Raw genomic sequence first — 18,925 nt, 5'->3', positions numbered from 1 at the left:
AAGGTATTTGATCAGTTTTGGTTCGAATTTCCAAATCGGTTGGTAAACGTTATTGGTACAAGTAAAGCTGGATTTTGAATTTTTTTTGTCCAAGCACTGTTTTTAAGTAAAAACGAATTGTATTTAAAAGTAAATTGCTAAAACTCAAGCAACATTTAATTTATAATTTATGTTAGTATTTATTATATATATTATGGTTAATTTCAGCCGTTGAAAACAGTTTTCTCCAACATTTCTTTCCGAATGGAGCCCTACGAAAACATTCCATTGATGCTGTTCTAACAAAGGGTGGCAGCGCTAGCAAAGCTTGTAGAGCTTACTAACACTAGTGGCTTGGAAGAAAATCTCGACGCCAAATGTTAGCGGGAAATTGTCCTTATTTCTACTAATGCCAAGTTGTGATCCATCGCCATGAACTCGCAGGTTATGTACCACAATGTGCCCACTCCTCCGGGCAACGTATCCTTGGCGGCAGCCGCTCCCGATGGCGGTTTGCTGTACGCCGGCATACGCTGCATCAACTACATATCCGCCCCGCCGGCGAGCGGCGAGCAGCCCCAAGTGGTGACCATGTCGACGCGCATCAATATCCTGGCCCTCGACGTGAGTCCCATGTGGGCTAATGGCAGCGGAAATGCAAATGGGAATCCAGCTAAACCATTCGCCATAGTCGGCGATGACCTGAGCGTCCAGGTCTGGGACTGCGGACTAGGAGAGGCCATCATCGGCCACAAGGCCCACCAGCATCAGCACGAGGCGCGGGATGTGCGAGCCGTACACCACACCACCAGTTCCGTTCTGATGAGCTACCTGGCCAACGGCAACATACTCTCCATGGACGCCAGCGACCTGGTCATCTACTGCGTCGCCTCCAACACCTACTGCCGCCGACCCACTTTCATTTCGCCCCGAAACCATCAGCTCACCATGGTGCGCTGCTCCCCCTACAACGACAACCTGTTCGCCGTGGGAACAGCAATGGGCAACGTGTTGGTCTGCGACCTGCGCAAAATGAACATCGTCTACAAGTTCCACGGCCACAAGGCGCCCATATGCGGCCTGGCCTGGCGGGAGGTGCCTGCTCCGCAGGAGGAGAACCTCAACAATCTGGCCTCAAGGGCCGAACAATGGCGAAGCCGCAATGGGGAACAGAATGAGAAGCCCAAGGCGAAGCCACCACCGCTGTCGAAATCCCGGGCAGCCGAGTCCGACGACTTGTTCGACATTTACAATTTTGATCACCTGGAGTGCGAGTTCGGAGCACCTGTCGCTGCGCGTCGCCAATCCTCTGAAGACTGCGGCGGCGGGTTTGTGGGCCTGGAGAAGCCAGCCGGAGCCGCTGCCCTGGATTTCGTTGAAGCCTGCGAAAGCGTAAAGGCGGATCTGTTGGCGAATCGTCAAGCGGAAAACACCCAGCACGTGGAGGTCACCCTAACCGACTGTGAGCCAACAAAGCCCACCGGTCCGTTGAGTGATGCCAGCACCATTAGCAACAAACACGATTTCAGCGATTCCACCGAAGGCAGTCTTCGAGGTCATCCAGTACAGCTCCTCCAGCGACGATGCCGTGATTGTTGATGGCGAGGCGGCCAAGCCGAAAAGAGAAGTACTGCATCACATCTACCACCAGGCCGAGGTACACGCCTCAGAAGCTCCCCTGCCAAAGACCGAGCCCGCGAGCAATCTCCAGGTGGTGCCGGCCATCAGCACGGAGACCATCAGCTCGGCTTCTGGAAAAAGCTCTCGGTTGGACACTTTACTGGTTTCCATTGACGGAGATGAGGTGATGATGATTTGGAATACGAATACAGGAGCGCATGCGGGCAAGAACTACAGCAAGAGCAAGGCGGCAGGTGAGTCGTTTCGAAATGCCATTAACAACAATCACTTAACCATGTTTCTTCCCAGGCAAGCTTAACAACGTCTACTGGCTAAACGACCAGGTAATTGTTTCCCTGAGCCGCCATCAGCTGTTCTTCTGGTCACTGGAGTTCGAGCGGAAGATGCTTCGCTACAAGATCAGCAGGGACAGAGCACACAGTTGCCAGCTGCAGGACATTGTGTCGTTTTCTTGTGACCCAAGCAAAGAGATGATTTGGCTCTGCAGGAACAATCGTCAGATTGGAATGATGAATCCCCTGACTGGCCAAGTGAGTGCCTTTTACGGCACTGTGGCATTCGGAGTGCGAGCGATGGCCGAGTGTCCGGATGATATGAACAAGTAAGCTTAAATTATATCTCTAAAGGCTCAAAACTGATGTCTCCTTTACTCCTTTACTCGATTAGAATCGCTTTGGGCTGTTCGGACCGCCGGGTGGCCTTCTTTGATATATCAAAGCTTTCGTCCAGCTGCCTTCCCATCGATAGCGTCTATGTGACCAGTAATGTTTACTCCCTGGCCTGGAGTCCGAACTGCTTGGAACTGGCCTTTGGTACCTTTGACGGAACAGTACGTGTTTACATTAATACGATTTTATTGAAGACTCAAATCGTAATCAAAACAACAATAGGTGGGCATCCTTGATGTGGAGCGCATGAAGGTGAAAACGCATTTACGGACGCCCCACAAAAAGGAAGTCTACTCCCTGGTGTGGCAGGACCATTACATTTACTTCATTGTAAATCGCGTGTTCGGGTTTTTCGACTTAAGCAGATCAAAAACTGGTGAGTTTATGTGTATGCTTTCCTGTCCTCATCACAAATGCTGCCGAGTGTTGTAGGTTTGGTTCTGGGCGTTTCGCTGCCCGTAACTGATTTTAGTTTGCATGTCACTGGTTTGCTTCTTACGGATGTTGGCCAAGTGGATAGTTTCCCTATGGTAGTCCCAAGCATTCCACGTTACGTTAATCCAGTTGGACGGCGATAAGTCATTGGTGACGACCATTTCTGTTTGACACTTAAAATCCTTTTTCTTCGGCGGCTCAACAATGAGGCCCTGCAGCTCCTGGGCTATTAGCGCATCGTCCAGCTTAAAGAGAAGCGCCAGGTTGGCACTGTTGAAGACCACTTTTCTGAAGGCGTCTATGAAAGGCTCAAATCGGAGCTCAGCGAAGCGAGCGTATCTCGCGTCCCGGAAGCCGAAAGTAATGTCCACATTTGAGCAAAGTTTTCTGGTTATTTGGGCCGGCATAAGCAAGCCATTCGTTACAGTCATGGCTAGGCAGCAAAACTCCTTTATATCCGCCGTTTTGAGGTTGCAAAAGTTGCCATCCGTCTGCAGATCCTTCACGGCATCCATGCGCTCCTCAAAAGTGCAGACCTTGGGCTTCTTTATGCGTTTATGCAGGGCCTGCAGCTCGGCAATAGTGGTCTTGACCAGGTTCATTAAGTCGTCGACCACCAAAGCCTCCACCTGTTCCCTCAGCTTGTTCAACTCAACAATGTGGTTTAGGAAGTTGTTCAGGTTACCCCAAACCTGGGAGATGTACACAAAGTGCGGCTAATGGAGCGAACAGGATTAGAGCGATCCAAATTAAAGGGAAAAATCAAGTCACTTACAAAGACTAGCTCCGAATCGATAGCGGTGCGCATGGAGAGGGTGTCGTTAATCTTGGCCACCACACAATTGTACCGCTTCTGCTCCACTTCGATGAGGTACACTGTGCTGTGGTAGTGCTCGCTCAGAGTGGTCAGACAGCGGTGCTGCATGAAGTAGGTCAGCGAGAGCTGGTTCAGGCGGTCCAGGTGCTCGAGGGGCACTCGGTAGGTCAAGGTCTCGTCCTTGTGGTCAATCTTCACGAGGTCATCGAGGGCCGCCTGGCAGATGGATCGCATCTTGACAGCCCTTTCCATACTGGCTGAAAAGGCAGCTTCAGTGTTCTTTTGGGCCATTTCTAGATCATCAACCACTAAGATAGATAGACAAATTTATGATTTGGGATTAGAAAAGCGTATGGGGAAGTCACCAAAGTGCACCCACCACTTCTCACATTCTCCCGATCTCCGTCAGGACCATCGTTGTTATAGATCACAATGCCAGCCACAGTAGACGCCAATCTCTGAAGATATTCCAGTCGATGGTACTTCTTCTTCAACACATAGTTCTGCAGATCACTGCGCCCGATCACGCTGTTCAGAGCCTGGGCAGTCAGCTTGAGCAGCACATGGTTCTTGGGCGAGCCCAGATTGTAGCAGGCCACGACGAAGACCTGCATCTTGGCGAAGAGCTGGTCCAGCTGAACCTTATTGCAGGTCTCTGGGTACTGCAGAATATCCTTGATGAGCACCTGCAGTTCTGTTTGGAACTTTTCCTCGTATTGCTTCTTGACATACTCAAGGTCTATAGTAACGCCTTTCTTCATACACCCACGCCATTCTCATATTGGCCATTGTACAATCCATCGGATTCACATAGCTATCTACAATTGTGTTCACAAAAGACTCAATGGCGCAGGCGGTAGGTTTATTCAGGTCGTACTTAAGCAGACCTCGTCGCTGATCCCTGGCCAGCAGGTGAACCGCGAAGATGACGAACTCCTCGGCAACCTGCAGATCCAGCTGCTGGAAGCGCTTCATGATGCGGTGGCTAATGTCCACAAGTGTCCTGTGCCGCGGCATTCTAATGAACGGAACTATTAATTTATTTTAGGGGAAAAACTCGAAGACAGAAAATGTGTAACGTGACTGCTTGTTAACTTTTTCAGTTATTTGTTATTTTTTGTTGCCCCTGGTTACAATTTAATCGATTTTTGATTTCGAAATTGTCCATGAATGGTTGTAATTTTCCTTGACTCTAATTTGCTTCATGTAAGTCATTAAAATGGTCGCACGATTATCTTTGAAACTGAACTTTTCGGACAATGGGTATCATTTTAATTTAAATGGTTTCTTGCTATTAAGACAAGATTTAATTAGTTGCTTAAAATGAGAACAACTTGTAAAACAAAAAAGGAACATTAAACCTTAAACTTTTTATAAAAAACCAAGAAATGCACATTTAGGATTAAAGTTGATTTGATCAGAAACCGATCGCTTAGATGGTTTACTTTGTAAACTCATCAATCTTTCTAATAAATGCTGTCTAAATGTACCATGCATTTATTTTTTGCAGACCCCATAGTTGTGAACTGCATTTCTCGACCCAGCTATCTAAGCGTGCGTGGATCCTTCCTTTTTGTGGGCACCGATGATGGACTCCTGCAGCTCCATGAGCGAGATTCCGGAATGGACAAGTCCTGGACGCCGTTCATCCGCCAGTCAGCTCTGTTTGCTCGTTATGTGACCGACATAGCCTGGAGTCCGTTGGACAGCAATGTGTTTGCTGTGGCCGGCAACGACAAGTTCGTGTACGTGATGGAGTTTCAGCAGTCGGAGCGCAAGTGGATAACGCAGCACACTTTCACGGCAAACGCGGAGAAGGCATCGATAACCTCGCTAAAGTGGAGCCATACCCAAAAGCATTTGCTGCTCACGTTCCACATCGAGGGAAAGGTTTGCCTGTGGAACTGCAACGAGCCGGAGAAGCCACCGCTGACCATCACCTACCACTGCCCCATGTGGTGTGGAATGTTTTTGCCCACCGACGAGAACATAATTATGTGCTCGGGAAAGGCGCTCTCTGTGGAGCTACTCAACATTAAAGACGCCTTGTCTGGCGATGAGAGAAACATCTGCCCCAAGGTGGATGCCCTGTTGAACGTTAAGTGGGCTAGCAAGTCCCTGACACAGCCCTTTGCCCCAGCTCTCACAGCGGCTGACAAAAAGCGACAGAGGCGCGATCAACGCAAGGCGGCAGTCAAGCCAGAAGTTGAGCCAGTTGCCACCAAGGAAGTGAAGAAGATTGAAGTGAATGAAACCCCTGTGAACGACACACCAGCTAATGAGACTCCAGTGGAGGAGCTGCTGGGCGCTCTTAGCTTGGACAAAAAGACCAACAAAATGAACACAAGGGAGTGCACAAAGTGCAAGGAACGAGAGGCCAATCTGCCCCCCGATAGTTTCCTCACTGTGAGTCGGCAGTCGCGTCCTTTTATCACTTTAACCTAACGATGTTTCTACCCATAGCATAGCCGCACCTGTCTCTACCTCGCCCAAAAAGAGCTCAACAAGAGCGCACTGGAGAAGCTGGCCATTGTTCTTACAGAAGATGCGGCCAAGATTGACAAGTCAGTTCTCATGTCGAAGCTTTTCAGTACCAAGGTGATGGCTAAAGAGCTCATTGCCACAGAGTGTAAGTTAATTGAATTGGTTTGGTTTGGATTTTAGTAAAAATCTTAACATTTTAGTGACCAATCTGAAGCAGTCGAACACAAGAGACATAGCCCCTCTTTGTCTGGCATTATCTACGTTCAAGTTGCGCGAGGAACTGGAGCAGCATATGGCCAACAAGACGCTCACCGAGTGGCATCTCTCGGTGGCTCCCTCAGTGTCTTTTACGTAAGGGCTTAATCTTGTTGTGTAAAGAGGCTTTTGATCAATCAAGTTACTTTTTCAGGCTGTGGCAGGACTGCTGTCGGGCTTATGCCAAACAGATGGAAGAAAAGGGCTTTATTATGCACGCAGCCACGTATCTTTTTAGCCTGGGTATGCAATCGGAAGCCATCGACCTGTTTTTGGCCAACGAGTATTACAAAGAGGCCCTGGTCCATGCCCGCATATGCTTGCCAGCAACGGATCCTCTGATTAAAACCATAATTAACAGGTGGCTCGAGAATCTCGAGGGCACGGGCAATTTCGCTGCAGCAGCCCTGATGTAAGTGGAGTCAAAAGCAATTAAAAATTAAAGATCTACGCTAATAGTTAATTTAAATTCATTACAGATGCGTACTGGACAATGAGATGCTGCGGGGCTACTCCTATTTAAGGAAATTCCGCAACTGCACGCCCGAGATTGCCGAACTAATGGATCAAATCAAGCGAATTGGCCAGCTGAGCGGAGTGTTAGACGGTTGTGCTGCCATCGAGCCGATCCAAAATGGATCTACTGCCGAGCATTAGGCCAAAATTTATCGCGGCTTAAGCATAGTTTTAGCTGAAACAGGCTGTATTAGTTTACTACACGTTTGAAATTGCCCCGAAACAATCATGAAGCTATTATCAATTAGCTAGGCATTTAAATATTTTGATCCATGAATTAAACTAATTTTCATACTTATAGATAGCCAGAGACTGACTGGAATTGAAATCCATTTAAGTTGCCATTTGAATACTATATTTTAATTTAATTTACCCCAATGAAAGGAGAAAAACACACATATAGATATATATATATATCAATGGCACAATAGCTAGTAAAGAAACACACACAAATTGAATTTCGAATAAACGAAAACGAGAGAAAAAGAAACCCCGGCGAGCGTTAATTAGAACAGGCAGCTGTTCCAGCGGCCAAACCATTTGTTATCAGCCGTAAAAGCTGGTCCAAAACAAAAGTATGACCGTTAGGCCTCATTCTCGTCTGGGCTTTTGGCATCAAATTATGCAAATGCCCGGTTGGGTTGCCCAGCCCGCCGGCAGCTTCATTGCCAGTTAGAAATTAAGTTTTAATTGTTGGAACAAGAGTTAGGGCGAGTGAACTTGCTGCTGCTGCACATAGCAGTCAGTAAAAAGAAACGAAACCGACACAAAAATGTAAATCAACAAACGACACAGCCGAGCAGAGCTCTAGCTGTAGCTCGAAACTTACGGCTGGGAGTGCTCTTCAGTTGCCAAACAGACTTCGTAGCCGTCGCAGCGCTCGCAGAGTCGTTCGGCGAACGCAAGTTCGTTTCCTCAGTCTTTCGATTTTCACTTTTAACCGTTTTGCGAGCGCGCCAACTTGAAGCATACCGTTACGGCTTTTCACGAGTGCCAGTGAGTGAGTGAGTGAGTGAGTGACCCACACATATCGACCATTCTCACGTCCGTCAACTTTGACTTGACCTGGTGCTGGTAACCGTTGTACAATTAAATAACAATCAAAATATAATTGCGTACCACGAGCATTTCGCTTTTGCGATGAGCCGAAAAAACGAGTTTATTTAATCTGTGCGCGCAGTAAAAGTGCCAAGAACCACTGGGTGATGGCTGGTATATGGCTGTAGCTATGCGGTGTGCCCCATTAAAGTCGGGCGACGCAATTTGCATGAGCGACAAGACAACTTCGAATCTTTATACTACGCCACATGACTCAACGCTGAACAATTTCGAGGGCCCGCGTGTATGAGTGCGTCGCTGAGAAATCGTTTCTTGCTTGACTGATAATTCCTACGATCCGCGCTTATTGTTCATTTAGTTTTTTTTGGTATTTCTTGTGCCTGTTGTAACTGCCATTCGGGATGGATCGCTTGCAATAATAATCATAAAGTGAAAGGTATACTTTACTTTACATCGCATCGATACATATGCTGGATATATAATAGATGATTGCATTTTGAAACGCAGAGGCACAGGCACGGGCACAGCACAGCACAGCATAACGGCAACGCATTGGATTGGCCTTTTCATTTCATTTCGATTCGATTCCATTCCATTTCCATCGACTTCATAATAACAATTTGCATAACTTTGCCGCTGCTGCATTGTTGTTTATTCATGCATTCACTGTTGTCCATTGTTGCACTTATGCTATTGAACTCGCAATGCAGACACAGCAGCAACAGCAAAAGCAACATAACGACAACAATAACGAAATTAAATTAATTTAATTGCCCAAAGCGCGGTAAATACAATGCGAAATATTTTGAAATGCTGCTCGCATTTTTTCGGTCACACCAGGTTCACAGAAACGATGTTTTGGGATCTGCATAATTTCGTAATCCTCGCCGCATGGGTGTGGCAGTCAGTCAAGGGCGCTCCGCAATCGCTTGCCACCTTTTCCCGGCGCTGAGTGAGTGCTAAAAACCCGTTTCAACAAAACCCGACGGCACTGCCCCCCCCGAAAAACCGGACAGCCCAGCGAGAATCAGTTTGTCCAGCTAATTAGCAATAAAACAAAGTTGGCTTGCAATTCTTTCCGGCCTCCGAAGAAAACCAAAACCGGGCCCGCATTGCCAGTTGGCTGGGGGATCGGTTCGAATTGGGGGTCTAAGCTTGCAACGTTGGCGGAATGTCAATGGGGCAAGTCACCGCCCGCCACTTTAAGGTGCGCATATCCGGTGCGTCGCTCCTTTTTGGGGAGCAAGAGTTAAGACCCATACCCAGACCCAGACCCAGACCAAACCCATGATACGCCTTCGGCTGGATCATCATCATCATAATCATCGTAATCAAGGCGCGATGAGCTTGGCGCACCTGCGTGCTGACGACATTCAGCAAGTTCGTCGCCTCTATTTTGATGACGATGTCGGTGTCGTCTATTATGGGCGGATTACCGTATCCGACTAAATGGTTAACTGGGCTCTGAGTGATGAGATGTGGCGTTGGCGAGGCGTCTCAATTGTTTACACTTCACAACACGATTTCGTGGGCAAGCCAATGGGATAATTGGTTGGTTTTTTTTTCAGTACCAGTGCCTCCGGAATCGACTCTTTTGAATGGCTTGAAATAAATCTTCGAATTACTTTCCATTTGTTAATTGTCTCACATTTCCCATCATGATTCACTTCATATATTTTCATTTTTCTTTCATTTACCATTTTTATTTTTGTATTTTTCTTTCGTTGCTTTGAGTTTTATTATCCATCTTAAAAATGGCTTAAGTTTTTATGGTCTCTTGTTTTAGTTTAATACACTTTAAACATCATTTTTATGTTATGGAATTATTTAAGTAATCCGAATAACATTTCAATTTTTTTTTCTCAAATTCCAAAAATGTAAATTTCAAGAAATTAATGCCTAAAAAAAAGTTATTGTTTCCCATTATTATATTGTCCAAAACATTCCGATATTGAAGTATCATTGAAAAGTTAAAAGCAGTACGATTGGGAAACATTGTTCATTAAATACGTTTCAATAGTTACCATAACAAGGTATTTTTTAAGGTTAAATTTATTTTCAATACAATAACCTACAGTTTTTGGAAAATATAAAAATTAATTAATTAGGTATTTCTGGCAAAAAGTTATTTTGGGTAAGAAGATGGTTATATTCAAGATTCGACCTTTCCGCTTTGAGGGGATATTTTAAAAAGTATAAACTATCGCATAATTAAAAAAAAAATCAATTTGCTATAGATCCTTAAGTGTATCATTATTTGGTTTCGACACTAAACGGTTGGAGTACTCAAACTTGGCAGCGGAGTGTAATTGATTAATTGATTTGGGTAAAGCCAAGTTTTCAAATTCATTTGTCATGACATAAGGTGGCTCGTAACTGACAAGCTGGCAAACGGAAAAACAGTGCCAGTTAGCATTTAACCAGAAGCTTCCTTCTTAGCACGCGACACCATTTGTTTAGGGTCAAATATTTGCTCGACCAAACAAAAGACTTGGCCAACGCAACGTCTGTGTAGAAAAGTGAAAATCTTCTTAGTAATATGGCACAGGCCGTTAGCCGACTGACTGAGAGTGCTATATGCTATATACTGTATGTTTGTTTGTTTTCCATTTTTTTTTTTTTTTTTTTTGTTTGGCCTGTTCATATGTGTAGCAGCCAAAACAAGTTCGCTGCCTAAGTCTTTTGTTCCGCGTATCGAACTGATGGACTCATCTCGCCTCCGAATTCGAATTCTCATTTCAGCACCAACCTAGCATGACACGGCTCAATTGGGCCGCTTAACGCTTTCATTCAACCCACAAGCGGTCTGGACTCGAAACCCATTCGAACATAAACCAAGAACTAGAACTGCGCACACCACATCGCATCGTATCGCTTCGCATCGCATCGCCTCGCATCGCACCACTGGCCTCCTCCGAAAAGGGGAACCAAGGCCACCACCACCACCACCACCACAACCACCATCCCGCCCGCTAGCCAGCATAATTTCTCTCGAAAAAGCCGCACTCACATACGTACTATACATACCTATCTGCCACCATCTTCGACAACGACCGCAACAACCGAATAACACGAATAATGAATTATCAGAAGGCCAGTGAAAAGCAGTCGCCGTCCTCATTGAAGAAGCGGCCGCCGGGCAACGGCAATAGCATACAAAACTTTTGGAACGAACGCATTATGGAGCGCTTCATAAAGGCGAATCTATTCATTATCTGCTGCGTGGTGGCGGTTCTTCTGCTGGTAAGTGCAAAAAGTCGGGCCAAGTTGTTTCGGTGGCGATATCTCCATATCGTTGGATTTTCTGTCCATTTTTTTGTGGTCCGTTTGTCCGTCCGTTACCGTTATCAGTGTGAAAACATTTCTGCACCATTAAGTGAAAATGAAATGAAATCGTTTTTGCAGAGAGATGTACAAATTTCATCTTATTTTTACTTTTTTTTTTTACTGACCGTCAGCCGAGCTGACAGTCCAATTCCAATTCCAATTTCAATTCCAATTCCAAGTCGTTGAGGGAGGAGAGGTGGAAGCTCATTAATTGATTGATGGATGGTTGCGGAGCAAAGTTGTCTCCGGTATTTTTTTTTGCGTTTTTTTTTTGCAACCACATCTTTGACTGCCATCGCCTTTGATTTATGTTTTCGCTTTTCTTTTGCGAATCTCGGTTAATTTCCATGTCCATTTCTCCGACCGTTGCGTTGCGATCTCCATTCCCCGCAGATCGTCTATCTGGGGGCCTTCTCGTGTGAGGTCTCTTGGATACTGGAGGCCCACGGAGAGCTGCCCTTCGCCGCCTACACACTCTGCTCGCTCTACTTCGTGATGTTCGTGGCCACGACGATCCTCATCCACGGCCTGGTCAGCGGGCTGTGCTGGCCCCTGTTCGCCTGGTCGGGCATCATCGGCCTCCTCTCGATTCCCGAGCTGGTCTTCGTCATGATCATGACCACACAGCACTGGGTAAGTTGAACTAGAAAACGGTGAAAGGAAGCAGAGTTCGGCCAGTCCAATTTTGTATTACAAAAACTTACAGCTATCGCTAAACCCAGAGGTAGTAAAACATCAGTTAGTACAGGACTTTTACTTAGGAGCACTTATTTATCATGAAAAAGTAGAAATGGTTCACAAGTTTATAAAAAACGAAAATTTTGCCATCTTTTGTAAAATGATTTCAAAACGTTTTCAAGCCAGAAAACCTTTTAGTTTTTAGCTACTTTTTTTAAAGGTAAAAAAAAAAGTTTTTTAACGATTTTTTTAGAAGTTATACTTTACATTCCCCCAATTTCAAACTTTTCTGGATTTTTAAAAAAACAAATTAAAAAGAATTTAATTTAGCTAACTTGGTAAAGTTGTATTAATTTGAAACGAAAACAAATTAATTAGTTGTTGGAAAAACAGTTGTTGGAGTTGTAAAATAAGTTTTTAAGATAGAATAAGAAAGTAAATAGCGTAGAAACCAAAAAAAATTTAATATAGCCAACTTGATCAATTAATAATTAAAGTGAAATAAAATAATTTCATGTTGGGCTTGTAACTATTTTAATTGCTTTATTTTCCAGGGACTGCAATCGGTGCACGGACTAACCGAGCTGACCTCGTATCTGATTCGCCTGATCATCAACTGCTTTGCGCTGATCTGTGTGATTCCCACGGGCATCCGGTGGCGCCGGGAGACGCAGGTGCTGAGCCAGCTGCAAGGACTGGCCACTCGGCTCTCCCTTCAGACGCCGGCACCCAGTGTGCCGATGACCAAGGCGGATTCCCGACGCTCCAGCCAGCGGTTGAATGGATTCGAGAACGCCGGCTACCAGCTGTGCGACGAGACGACGGCCAAGATGCCACTGGGTCCTGGCATGGGATTGGGTCTGAACAACCAAGGCGGCGGCGGCGGCGGGGGCAGCCAGGCGTTTGGCTCCCAGAACGAGTTCAATGCCAGCATGTTTGCTCCGGCCCTGGCGCAGCAGTTCAACAATGCCACTCTGATGCAGCGCGGCACGGCAGGAGGAGGAGCTGGTGGCCATCGCGCCCAATCTCTAATGGATCTGCGCTGCACTCTGCCCGGCATGTACAATCCGCGACATGTGCTGGATACGGAGGACAAGAACGCCAAGTACTTCAACATCACCATCGACGATTTGAAGAACAATCTGCAGGACTCGCACCGACCATCGCCGCCCTCGCTGATCGGCTCCGCCAGCAACGATCCCATATACTGCTCCATCGAACCGAAACAGTTGACACCGCCACCAGCTCAGCAGAGGGGACACAGTCGTCCGCGCGGAAGCCACAAGCAACCGCCACCGGGCAAGCTGTCGCGGAATTGCGTTTCGCTGGAGAATCTGGACGGGATCAGCAAGGTGCAAAACGACCTAACCGCCTACGGCAATAATCTCCTCCAGAACTACACGCAGCAACAGCAGTACTACCTGGCCATGTTGCTGCACCAACAGCAGCAGCAGCAGCATCATCAGCAGCAGCAGCATCAGTTGCACCTGCAACAGGCGGGTGGCATCTACCGCAGGCCCTCCAATTGCAGTTCCTCGGGCGGATTCGCCGGCACCGTAATGGCACAACCGATGCAGCGACGCGGCTCCACCCACAGCCAGCAGATGCAGTATTACGGAGGCTTTGGCTATGCCAACTACGCCAATCCGTACATCACGGCCACCAGCAAGCTCTCGCTGGGCAACGAGTCCGACGACTACCGCAAGTACCGCGATGTGGCCCTCTGAGTCCAGATTTCTGGAGTTACAGATCCCCAATCGATCATCAGTCAGCGCTTAGGTTACACTCACTAGTTGTAGGACATGCTCGACCTAGAATGAGATTCCTCGGAATAACAACCAAAGAGCCACAAACTAACTCAGTTTCAGTTCGTAGGATAAAGTTACACTGGGAGAATCTAATACCACGTTTATGCGCCAGTTATATTTGCAGGTACAATATATAAATTTATAATGCCACAAATACTAAAGGCACGCCTCATTTGCAAATAATAAGTGTTCTAAATAAGAGACTTCACGGTAAATCGTTATAATTTTATTTGCAAACATTAACCAAACATGTGAAAAATTATTTAGTAAATATAGTAGATTTTTGCTCAACTAGATAACAAGCAACTTGTATGGCAAATAACAGGCGTATAAACTTGGTAAAAGAGTAACTGGTTAAATCATTGTGACTTCTTCACAGCAAATCCCGAAGTTTAGTTTTAAGAATCGACAACAAATCGATATTGACATTCATTGTTTATTATATGTAGTTGTTAGGAATACGGATAACAATACTCGGATCGACAGTCTAACCATCAAACGATCGAAAACTGTACATACTTGTAATAAAAGGCGTTCATGTGTTTACTCCAAATCCAAAAGATCCGACAGTGGGTTATCGTTTGAACTAGAGGGAATGGTTGCAGTTGCAGTTGCGGTGCTGGCTCTGCTGGTGGCTACTTTCGATGCAGGCCGGGCCAGAGGTTTGGTCTTTTTGGTTGTGCTGCCCTTGGATGCAGTGCTTCCACCGAACAGGTCATCATCGTCATCGTCGTCGTCGCTAAATAGGCTTTTGCTTGTATTTAGGGGCAACTTCTTTGCCGGAGCAATCTTAGCTGGCGTCACCGCTTCATCATCATCATCGCTGCTGAAGAGTGAAGCCGCCGGCGGTTTGGTTGGTTGTTTAGTTGGAACAGACCTGCTGTTGGTGGTTTGGATACTAGACAAAGATGCTGGCACAGCGGCAGTGGCAAATAGATCATCATCATCATCATCGCTGTCATCAAACAGTTTCGGTGCAGCCTTTTTAATTTCTTTTGTTGATGCAGCTTTTACAGGAGCAGCCTGTCTTTCCGCTCTAGGGGCAGATGATTTTCGAGCAGCAGGAGCCACCACTGTTTTGACTGCACTAAACAAAGAATCATCTTCATCTGGGCTGTCTAGAAAAGAGCTTCCCAAACTGGGCCGATCCTCTGGAGGGACAAGCAAAGCAGGCTCTTTTTCAGCCACCTTATTTTGAGAAGGCGAAGTCGGTTTCTTAAAAGCGGTGAACAGGAGATCATCCTCATCAGGACTGTCCAAGAATGATCGATAGGACTTGGGTGGATCAGATCCCTTCTTTCCTCCGAAGTGGGAAGCGGGAGGAACTGCCTGTGTCTTGACAGAATTAAAGAACGAATCCGCTTCCTCCGGACTGCCCAAAAATGAGCCAGCTAATGTTTCATTGTGAATTGAATGCGCTGGATTAGAAAACAGTTTTCCATCGGCAACTGACTGGGAAAGTTGAGCCTTGTTAGAACTAGACTTCGAGGGTTCTAACTCAGGGCTATCTATGGATAAAGCTAAAGATGTTGGACCCTGATCAGCATCCAGCAGGCTTTTGGCATAGTTATCCTTTCTTCCCTTCCTGGTCGAGGGACGTCTTTTGGCCGGTCCTCGAGCGCGAGATTTGTTCACATGCTGCAGGCTACCGTCTGCTGATGGCATAGTGTTCTCCTTGGCACTCGGTATGGACTCACTTTCTTCTCTTTCGGAACTCGATGACCCTTGTTTCCTGAGCTGCTTTGGCAGACCTCCGGAGCCAGGTAACAAGGCCTGCACATTTATGTTGATGTTAGGCATTTTTAGTTTCTTTACAGGAGAAGTGGCAGTAGACAGCTCGGAGTTCTCCTTGGCTTTGCTGCGATCAGGTTCGTCAGCTGGCGGTGGCTCATCGTTGAAACTGAAAGAGCTGCGAAGCTGGCTGCACTGCTCCTGCCCTTGCTGTCTCACTAAAGTCATCGTAGAAAATGGTATGTATTCGGGTTGTAGGGGCTGCAAATTCCTCCTTCTGAGGTACAACTTGCTTCTGTGCCACTGCACCTTCGCGGTCGTCGTCTTCGGGCGGGATATCACTGAACAAGCATATGGCGCCGTAATCGGATGTGGACGAAGGTTGATCCCCGGGCGTCGCTGGCGAAGCCTTGGTCGCACTAGGGTATTTGAGGCAAGGCGGGTTCAAAGAAGTCTTGCTCGCTGTCAAAGATCTTCGAGGCACTTAGGCTGCTGAGGCCGCTGCTTGCAAGCGTTTGGAAAAACTCGCTGTCATCCGGCGGCTCGTCGGAAAAGAGATTCGAGTAATTCTGCATGATTTGCTGTGCAGCAGCCAAGTCCGCAGGCTTTCTTGTGGTGGAAACATCTTTAGGTGACTTGTTTGTGACATCGGCTACCATTGTTATAATGGGATCTTGATTGCTTTCATAATCGTCTGGTGGTGGACTTTCTGAAACTATGACTTCTATTTCTGATTTGCCTAACTCTTCAGGCACAACTTCCTCCTTTTCGTCGGCGGTATAATCTTCATTGTTCTTTGGCAGTTTGTGTGGTAACTCTTCTGGCTTAATCTCATGCACCAACTGGTCTTTTGCCGGCATATTAATTTCACTAGTAGTTATAGCACCTACAGACTTATCCTTAGTCTTGGATGCACTTAAAAATGTATCATCATCGCTAAAATCTTCGTTAAACAAATCAGTTGTTTTGGGAGAAGATAATGGTGGTTCGACTGCAACGACATCTTCCGAAAAAGTATTTTGTTCTATTGGTTTTATAAATTCTTTAGTTTCAATAGCACTTATTGGCTTAGCCTTACTATTTGAAGAGCTTAAGAATGACTCATCATCACTCAAATCTTCATTAAACAAATTTGTAGTTTTAGAAATACTAGGTGCAGAAAAATCATCATTTACCTGCCCACTTTTTTTCTCTGTAGAAAGAGATGGCTCTTTAGCAACTTCAATGTCCGGAGGTGACTCTCGAACAATAGGTAAAGACGTATTTACTTTTTGTACTTGTGGATCCATTGGCTTTATTTCCGTTTTCATGAATTCCTTTGATTCAATTTCTTTTTCTTCATCAATATTTTTAAAAGACTTAGGACCATTATATGGTTCACTAGTAATTAAATTCTTAGCCTTTGGTGTTCCAAATAAATCCTCATCATCGATGTCATCGAACAGACTGTTCTTTTCAGCTACCGGTGGCTCAATCTTTTTATCGGGCGAAATGTCCGTTGGCGACACCTTTCTTACTTCCTTAGCCTTTTTTGAGCCAAACAGATCGGTGACATCATCGTGGTCATCGTCTTCAAACAGACTGTGTTTTTTATCTACTTTTTCAGAGAATTTTTGTGGCTTGGCCGATGGTTTAATAAATATGTCATCTATATCCAAATCATCATCATCAAACAAAGAGGACTTTGGTTTCGAAAGGGGTTTTTGTTCTGGTGGCTTGATTTTAGGTGCAAACGAGCTCAAGAAGTCATCGTCTTCCAAATCATCGTCAAAAAGTGATTTCTTCAATTGTTTCGATGGCTCTTTGTTAGGAATTGACTTCGGCATGGAAGGAGAATCGTCAAAGAGAGACTTGGGCTGATCTTTTTTGGCCACAATGGCCGGGCTCTGTTTTGGAATGGCACCCGATGCTTTGGCATTGTCGAACAATGACTCTGGCCTGGGAGATGGACTCAAGGGAGGACTATCATCAAATAGATTAACACGTTTCGGGGCAGGTGGCTCAATGATCTGCTTAGGAATCTCCGGCTTTGAGTATTGTTCCACAGGCTCTCTTTCTTTGGGTGGTTCCTTCTCTGAAATCGCCGCTGCGGGTACAACCACGTTCGTACCCTGTTTGGCCTGAACTTTCTCAACGATTTCCGACATAAACGTATTAAACTGATCGTCGTTAAACAGATTTACGGGCATGCGCTTAGTTTGGCTTGGCTTTTTCTCAGCTTCCCTGGGTGTTTGCAATGAAACAGCTTCGTCAAAGAGCCTTGGCGGCTGCTGGGCAGGACTGCTGCTACTGGAGCTCAGTGAAGCCGTAGACGCTATTGGTAAGCGACTGGAGGGGTTCCGAAAAGCTGGTGAGGATGTAGGCGAGGAAGAAGTTGAAGGCGGATCGTCGCTAGGCGGCGATTGCCGGAGTGCGGCGAACATGTCCCTCTCATGAGGGTTTCGTTGACTACTTATAATCGGACGTGGTTGTGTCTTCATGGCAGCCTCTGCGACCTGAACAGCGGGCTTAATTGCTGGCGACACAATGGCCGGCTCCCTGGCAAACGAGGCCAGTGAGGAGGAGTCGGATAGATGGGGCTCCTTCAATTTGTTCGCTGGCTTTGTGATTTTGTTGCATACGGTGGACTCCCCTTCATCCGATGAACCGGAGGAGAATTCCTCGGGCTTTTCATCCTCACTATTCTCTTTACTGTCATAGAGTCCGGCGTATTTGTGTTCCTCCCATTCCTTTGTGCCAATAATATAGGGCAGGGGAATAGCATCGTAGGGATTCTTTGCCCGAAATACGGTTCTATGGAAAGTAGAGTAAGTAGGCTAATGGAATTTGTGTGTAACTAAGCCACATACACTGAGAGCACCGGTGCATCCTCGTCATCCGAATCGGGCACTTCAATGGTCACCGGTTCAAAGTTCTTGCGGAACATACGCAGGTTGTTTTCCAGAAACTCCTTGGCCATTTCCTCGGAACTTCGGGGCGGCGGGTCGGGCTGCAATCAGATATATGTACATAGATCGGTAATCACAATCTCTTGGAAAATTCAATCGAATATTGCACCTTCTTCTTCTTATCTACGGGCATAGCCAAATCGGCGTCATCCACTTCCTCCACCCGGTACTCCACGAACTGATTTCCAAATTGTAGGGAACGCAGGCTGTTGGTGGCATTATTTAGAGATATATCCACTTGCCTCACGCTCGTCTCAAAGTCTCTTAAGTTCCTAGTGGTCTTTTCGCCCCTCTCGTGCAGATTCTGTTGGGGAAAATTTTTATATAAAATTAGGCGGTTGATAAAAACATTCGTCATACAAAACACACCTGGGAAATGCGTTTCATTAACGCCAGAAGAGCGCAATCGCCTGCAAAGTTCCAATCTGGAGCCTGGGCTATAATCTTGTCCACATCTGCACTTATATCCATTATCAGCCGACTTTGATTTCGCGATTTAAAAATTTAATAACAATGCAAAACAAACAAAAAGAAAATGTAGTGATCACACCCAATTAGCGATGGGCGATAGTTAGTGAC

The 18,925-nt window shown here is 46.2% G+C and overlaps 4 protein-coding genes across 9 annotated transcripts; 2 read left to right on the top strand and 2 right to left on the bottom strand.

Annotated features, from left to right (window-relative positions):
• Positions 1-266: 266 nt before the first annotated feature.
• Positions 267-8,854, top strand: LOC128254996 (protein rigor mortis). Its single transcript, XM_052984394.1, is given in 11 exon segments — positions 267-1,530; positions 1,532-1,853; positions 1,909-2,221; positions 2,287-2,449; positions 2,511-2,664; positions 5,051-5,946; positions 6,004-6,169; positions 6,225-6,375; positions 6,434-6,691; positions 6,759-7,791; positions 8,362-8,854. Coding segments are annotated over 10 exon segments (3,720 nt in total). The 5' UTR covers positions 267-411; the 3' UTR covers positions 6,937-7,791; positions 8,362-8,854.
• On the bottom strand, positions 2,457-4,681 carry LOC128255005 (cilia- and flagella-associated protein 206). The gene is given in 4 exon segments (XM_052984416.1): positions 2,457-3,439; positions 3,499-3,848; positions 3,920-4,301; positions 4,303-4,681. Coding segments are annotated over 4 exon segments (1,731 nt in total). The 5' UTR covers positions 4,558-4,681; the 3' UTR covers positions 2,457-2,695.
• On the top strand, positions 7,663-14,227 carry LOC128255008 (uncharacterized). Of its 6 annotated transcripts, none has more exons than XM_052984430.1 (4): positions 7,663-7,799; positions 10,945-11,097; positions 11,575-11,814; positions 12,414-14,227. In XM_052984430.1, exons 2-4 carry the CDS (start codon positions 11,035-11,037, stop codon positions 13,584-13,586), a joined length of 1,476 nt encoding a protein of 491 aa, XP_052840390.1. In that variant the 5' UTR covers positions 7,663-7,799; positions 10,945-11,034; the 3' UTR covers positions 13,587-14,227. The 6 variants fall into 6 exon arrangements, with proteins under 6 accessions (XP_052840390.1, XP_052840386.1, XP_052840389.1 ...); XM_052984426.1 differs by having other exon boundaries at positions 7,666-7,807; positions 10,597-11,097; XM_052984429.1 differs by having other exon boundaries at positions 7,672-7,807.
• Positions 14,086-18,900, bottom strand: LOC128254995 (WASH complex subunit 2). The gene is given in 6 exon segments (XM_052984393.1): positions 14,086-15,575; positions 15,577-15,822; positions 15,824-18,191; positions 18,248-18,387; positions 18,456-18,650; positions 18,716-18,900. Coding segments are annotated over 6 exon segments (4,416 nt in total). The 5' UTR covers positions 18,818-18,900; the 3' UTR covers positions 14,086-14,210.
• Positions 18,901-18,925: the final 25 nt, after the last annotated feature.

Source organism: Drosophila gunungcola (assembly GCF_025200985.1).
Source record: "Drosophila gunungcola strain Sukarami chromosome 2R unlocalized genomic scaffold, Dgunungcola_SK_2 000006F, whole genome shotgun sequence".
NCBI classification, from domain to species: Eukaryota; Metazoa; Arthropoda; class Insecta; order Diptera; family Drosophilidae; genus Drosophila; species Drosophila gunungcola.
The sequence above is the reverse complement of the archived record's forward strand: the minus strand, read 5'-3'. Positions and strand labels throughout refer to the sequence as shown.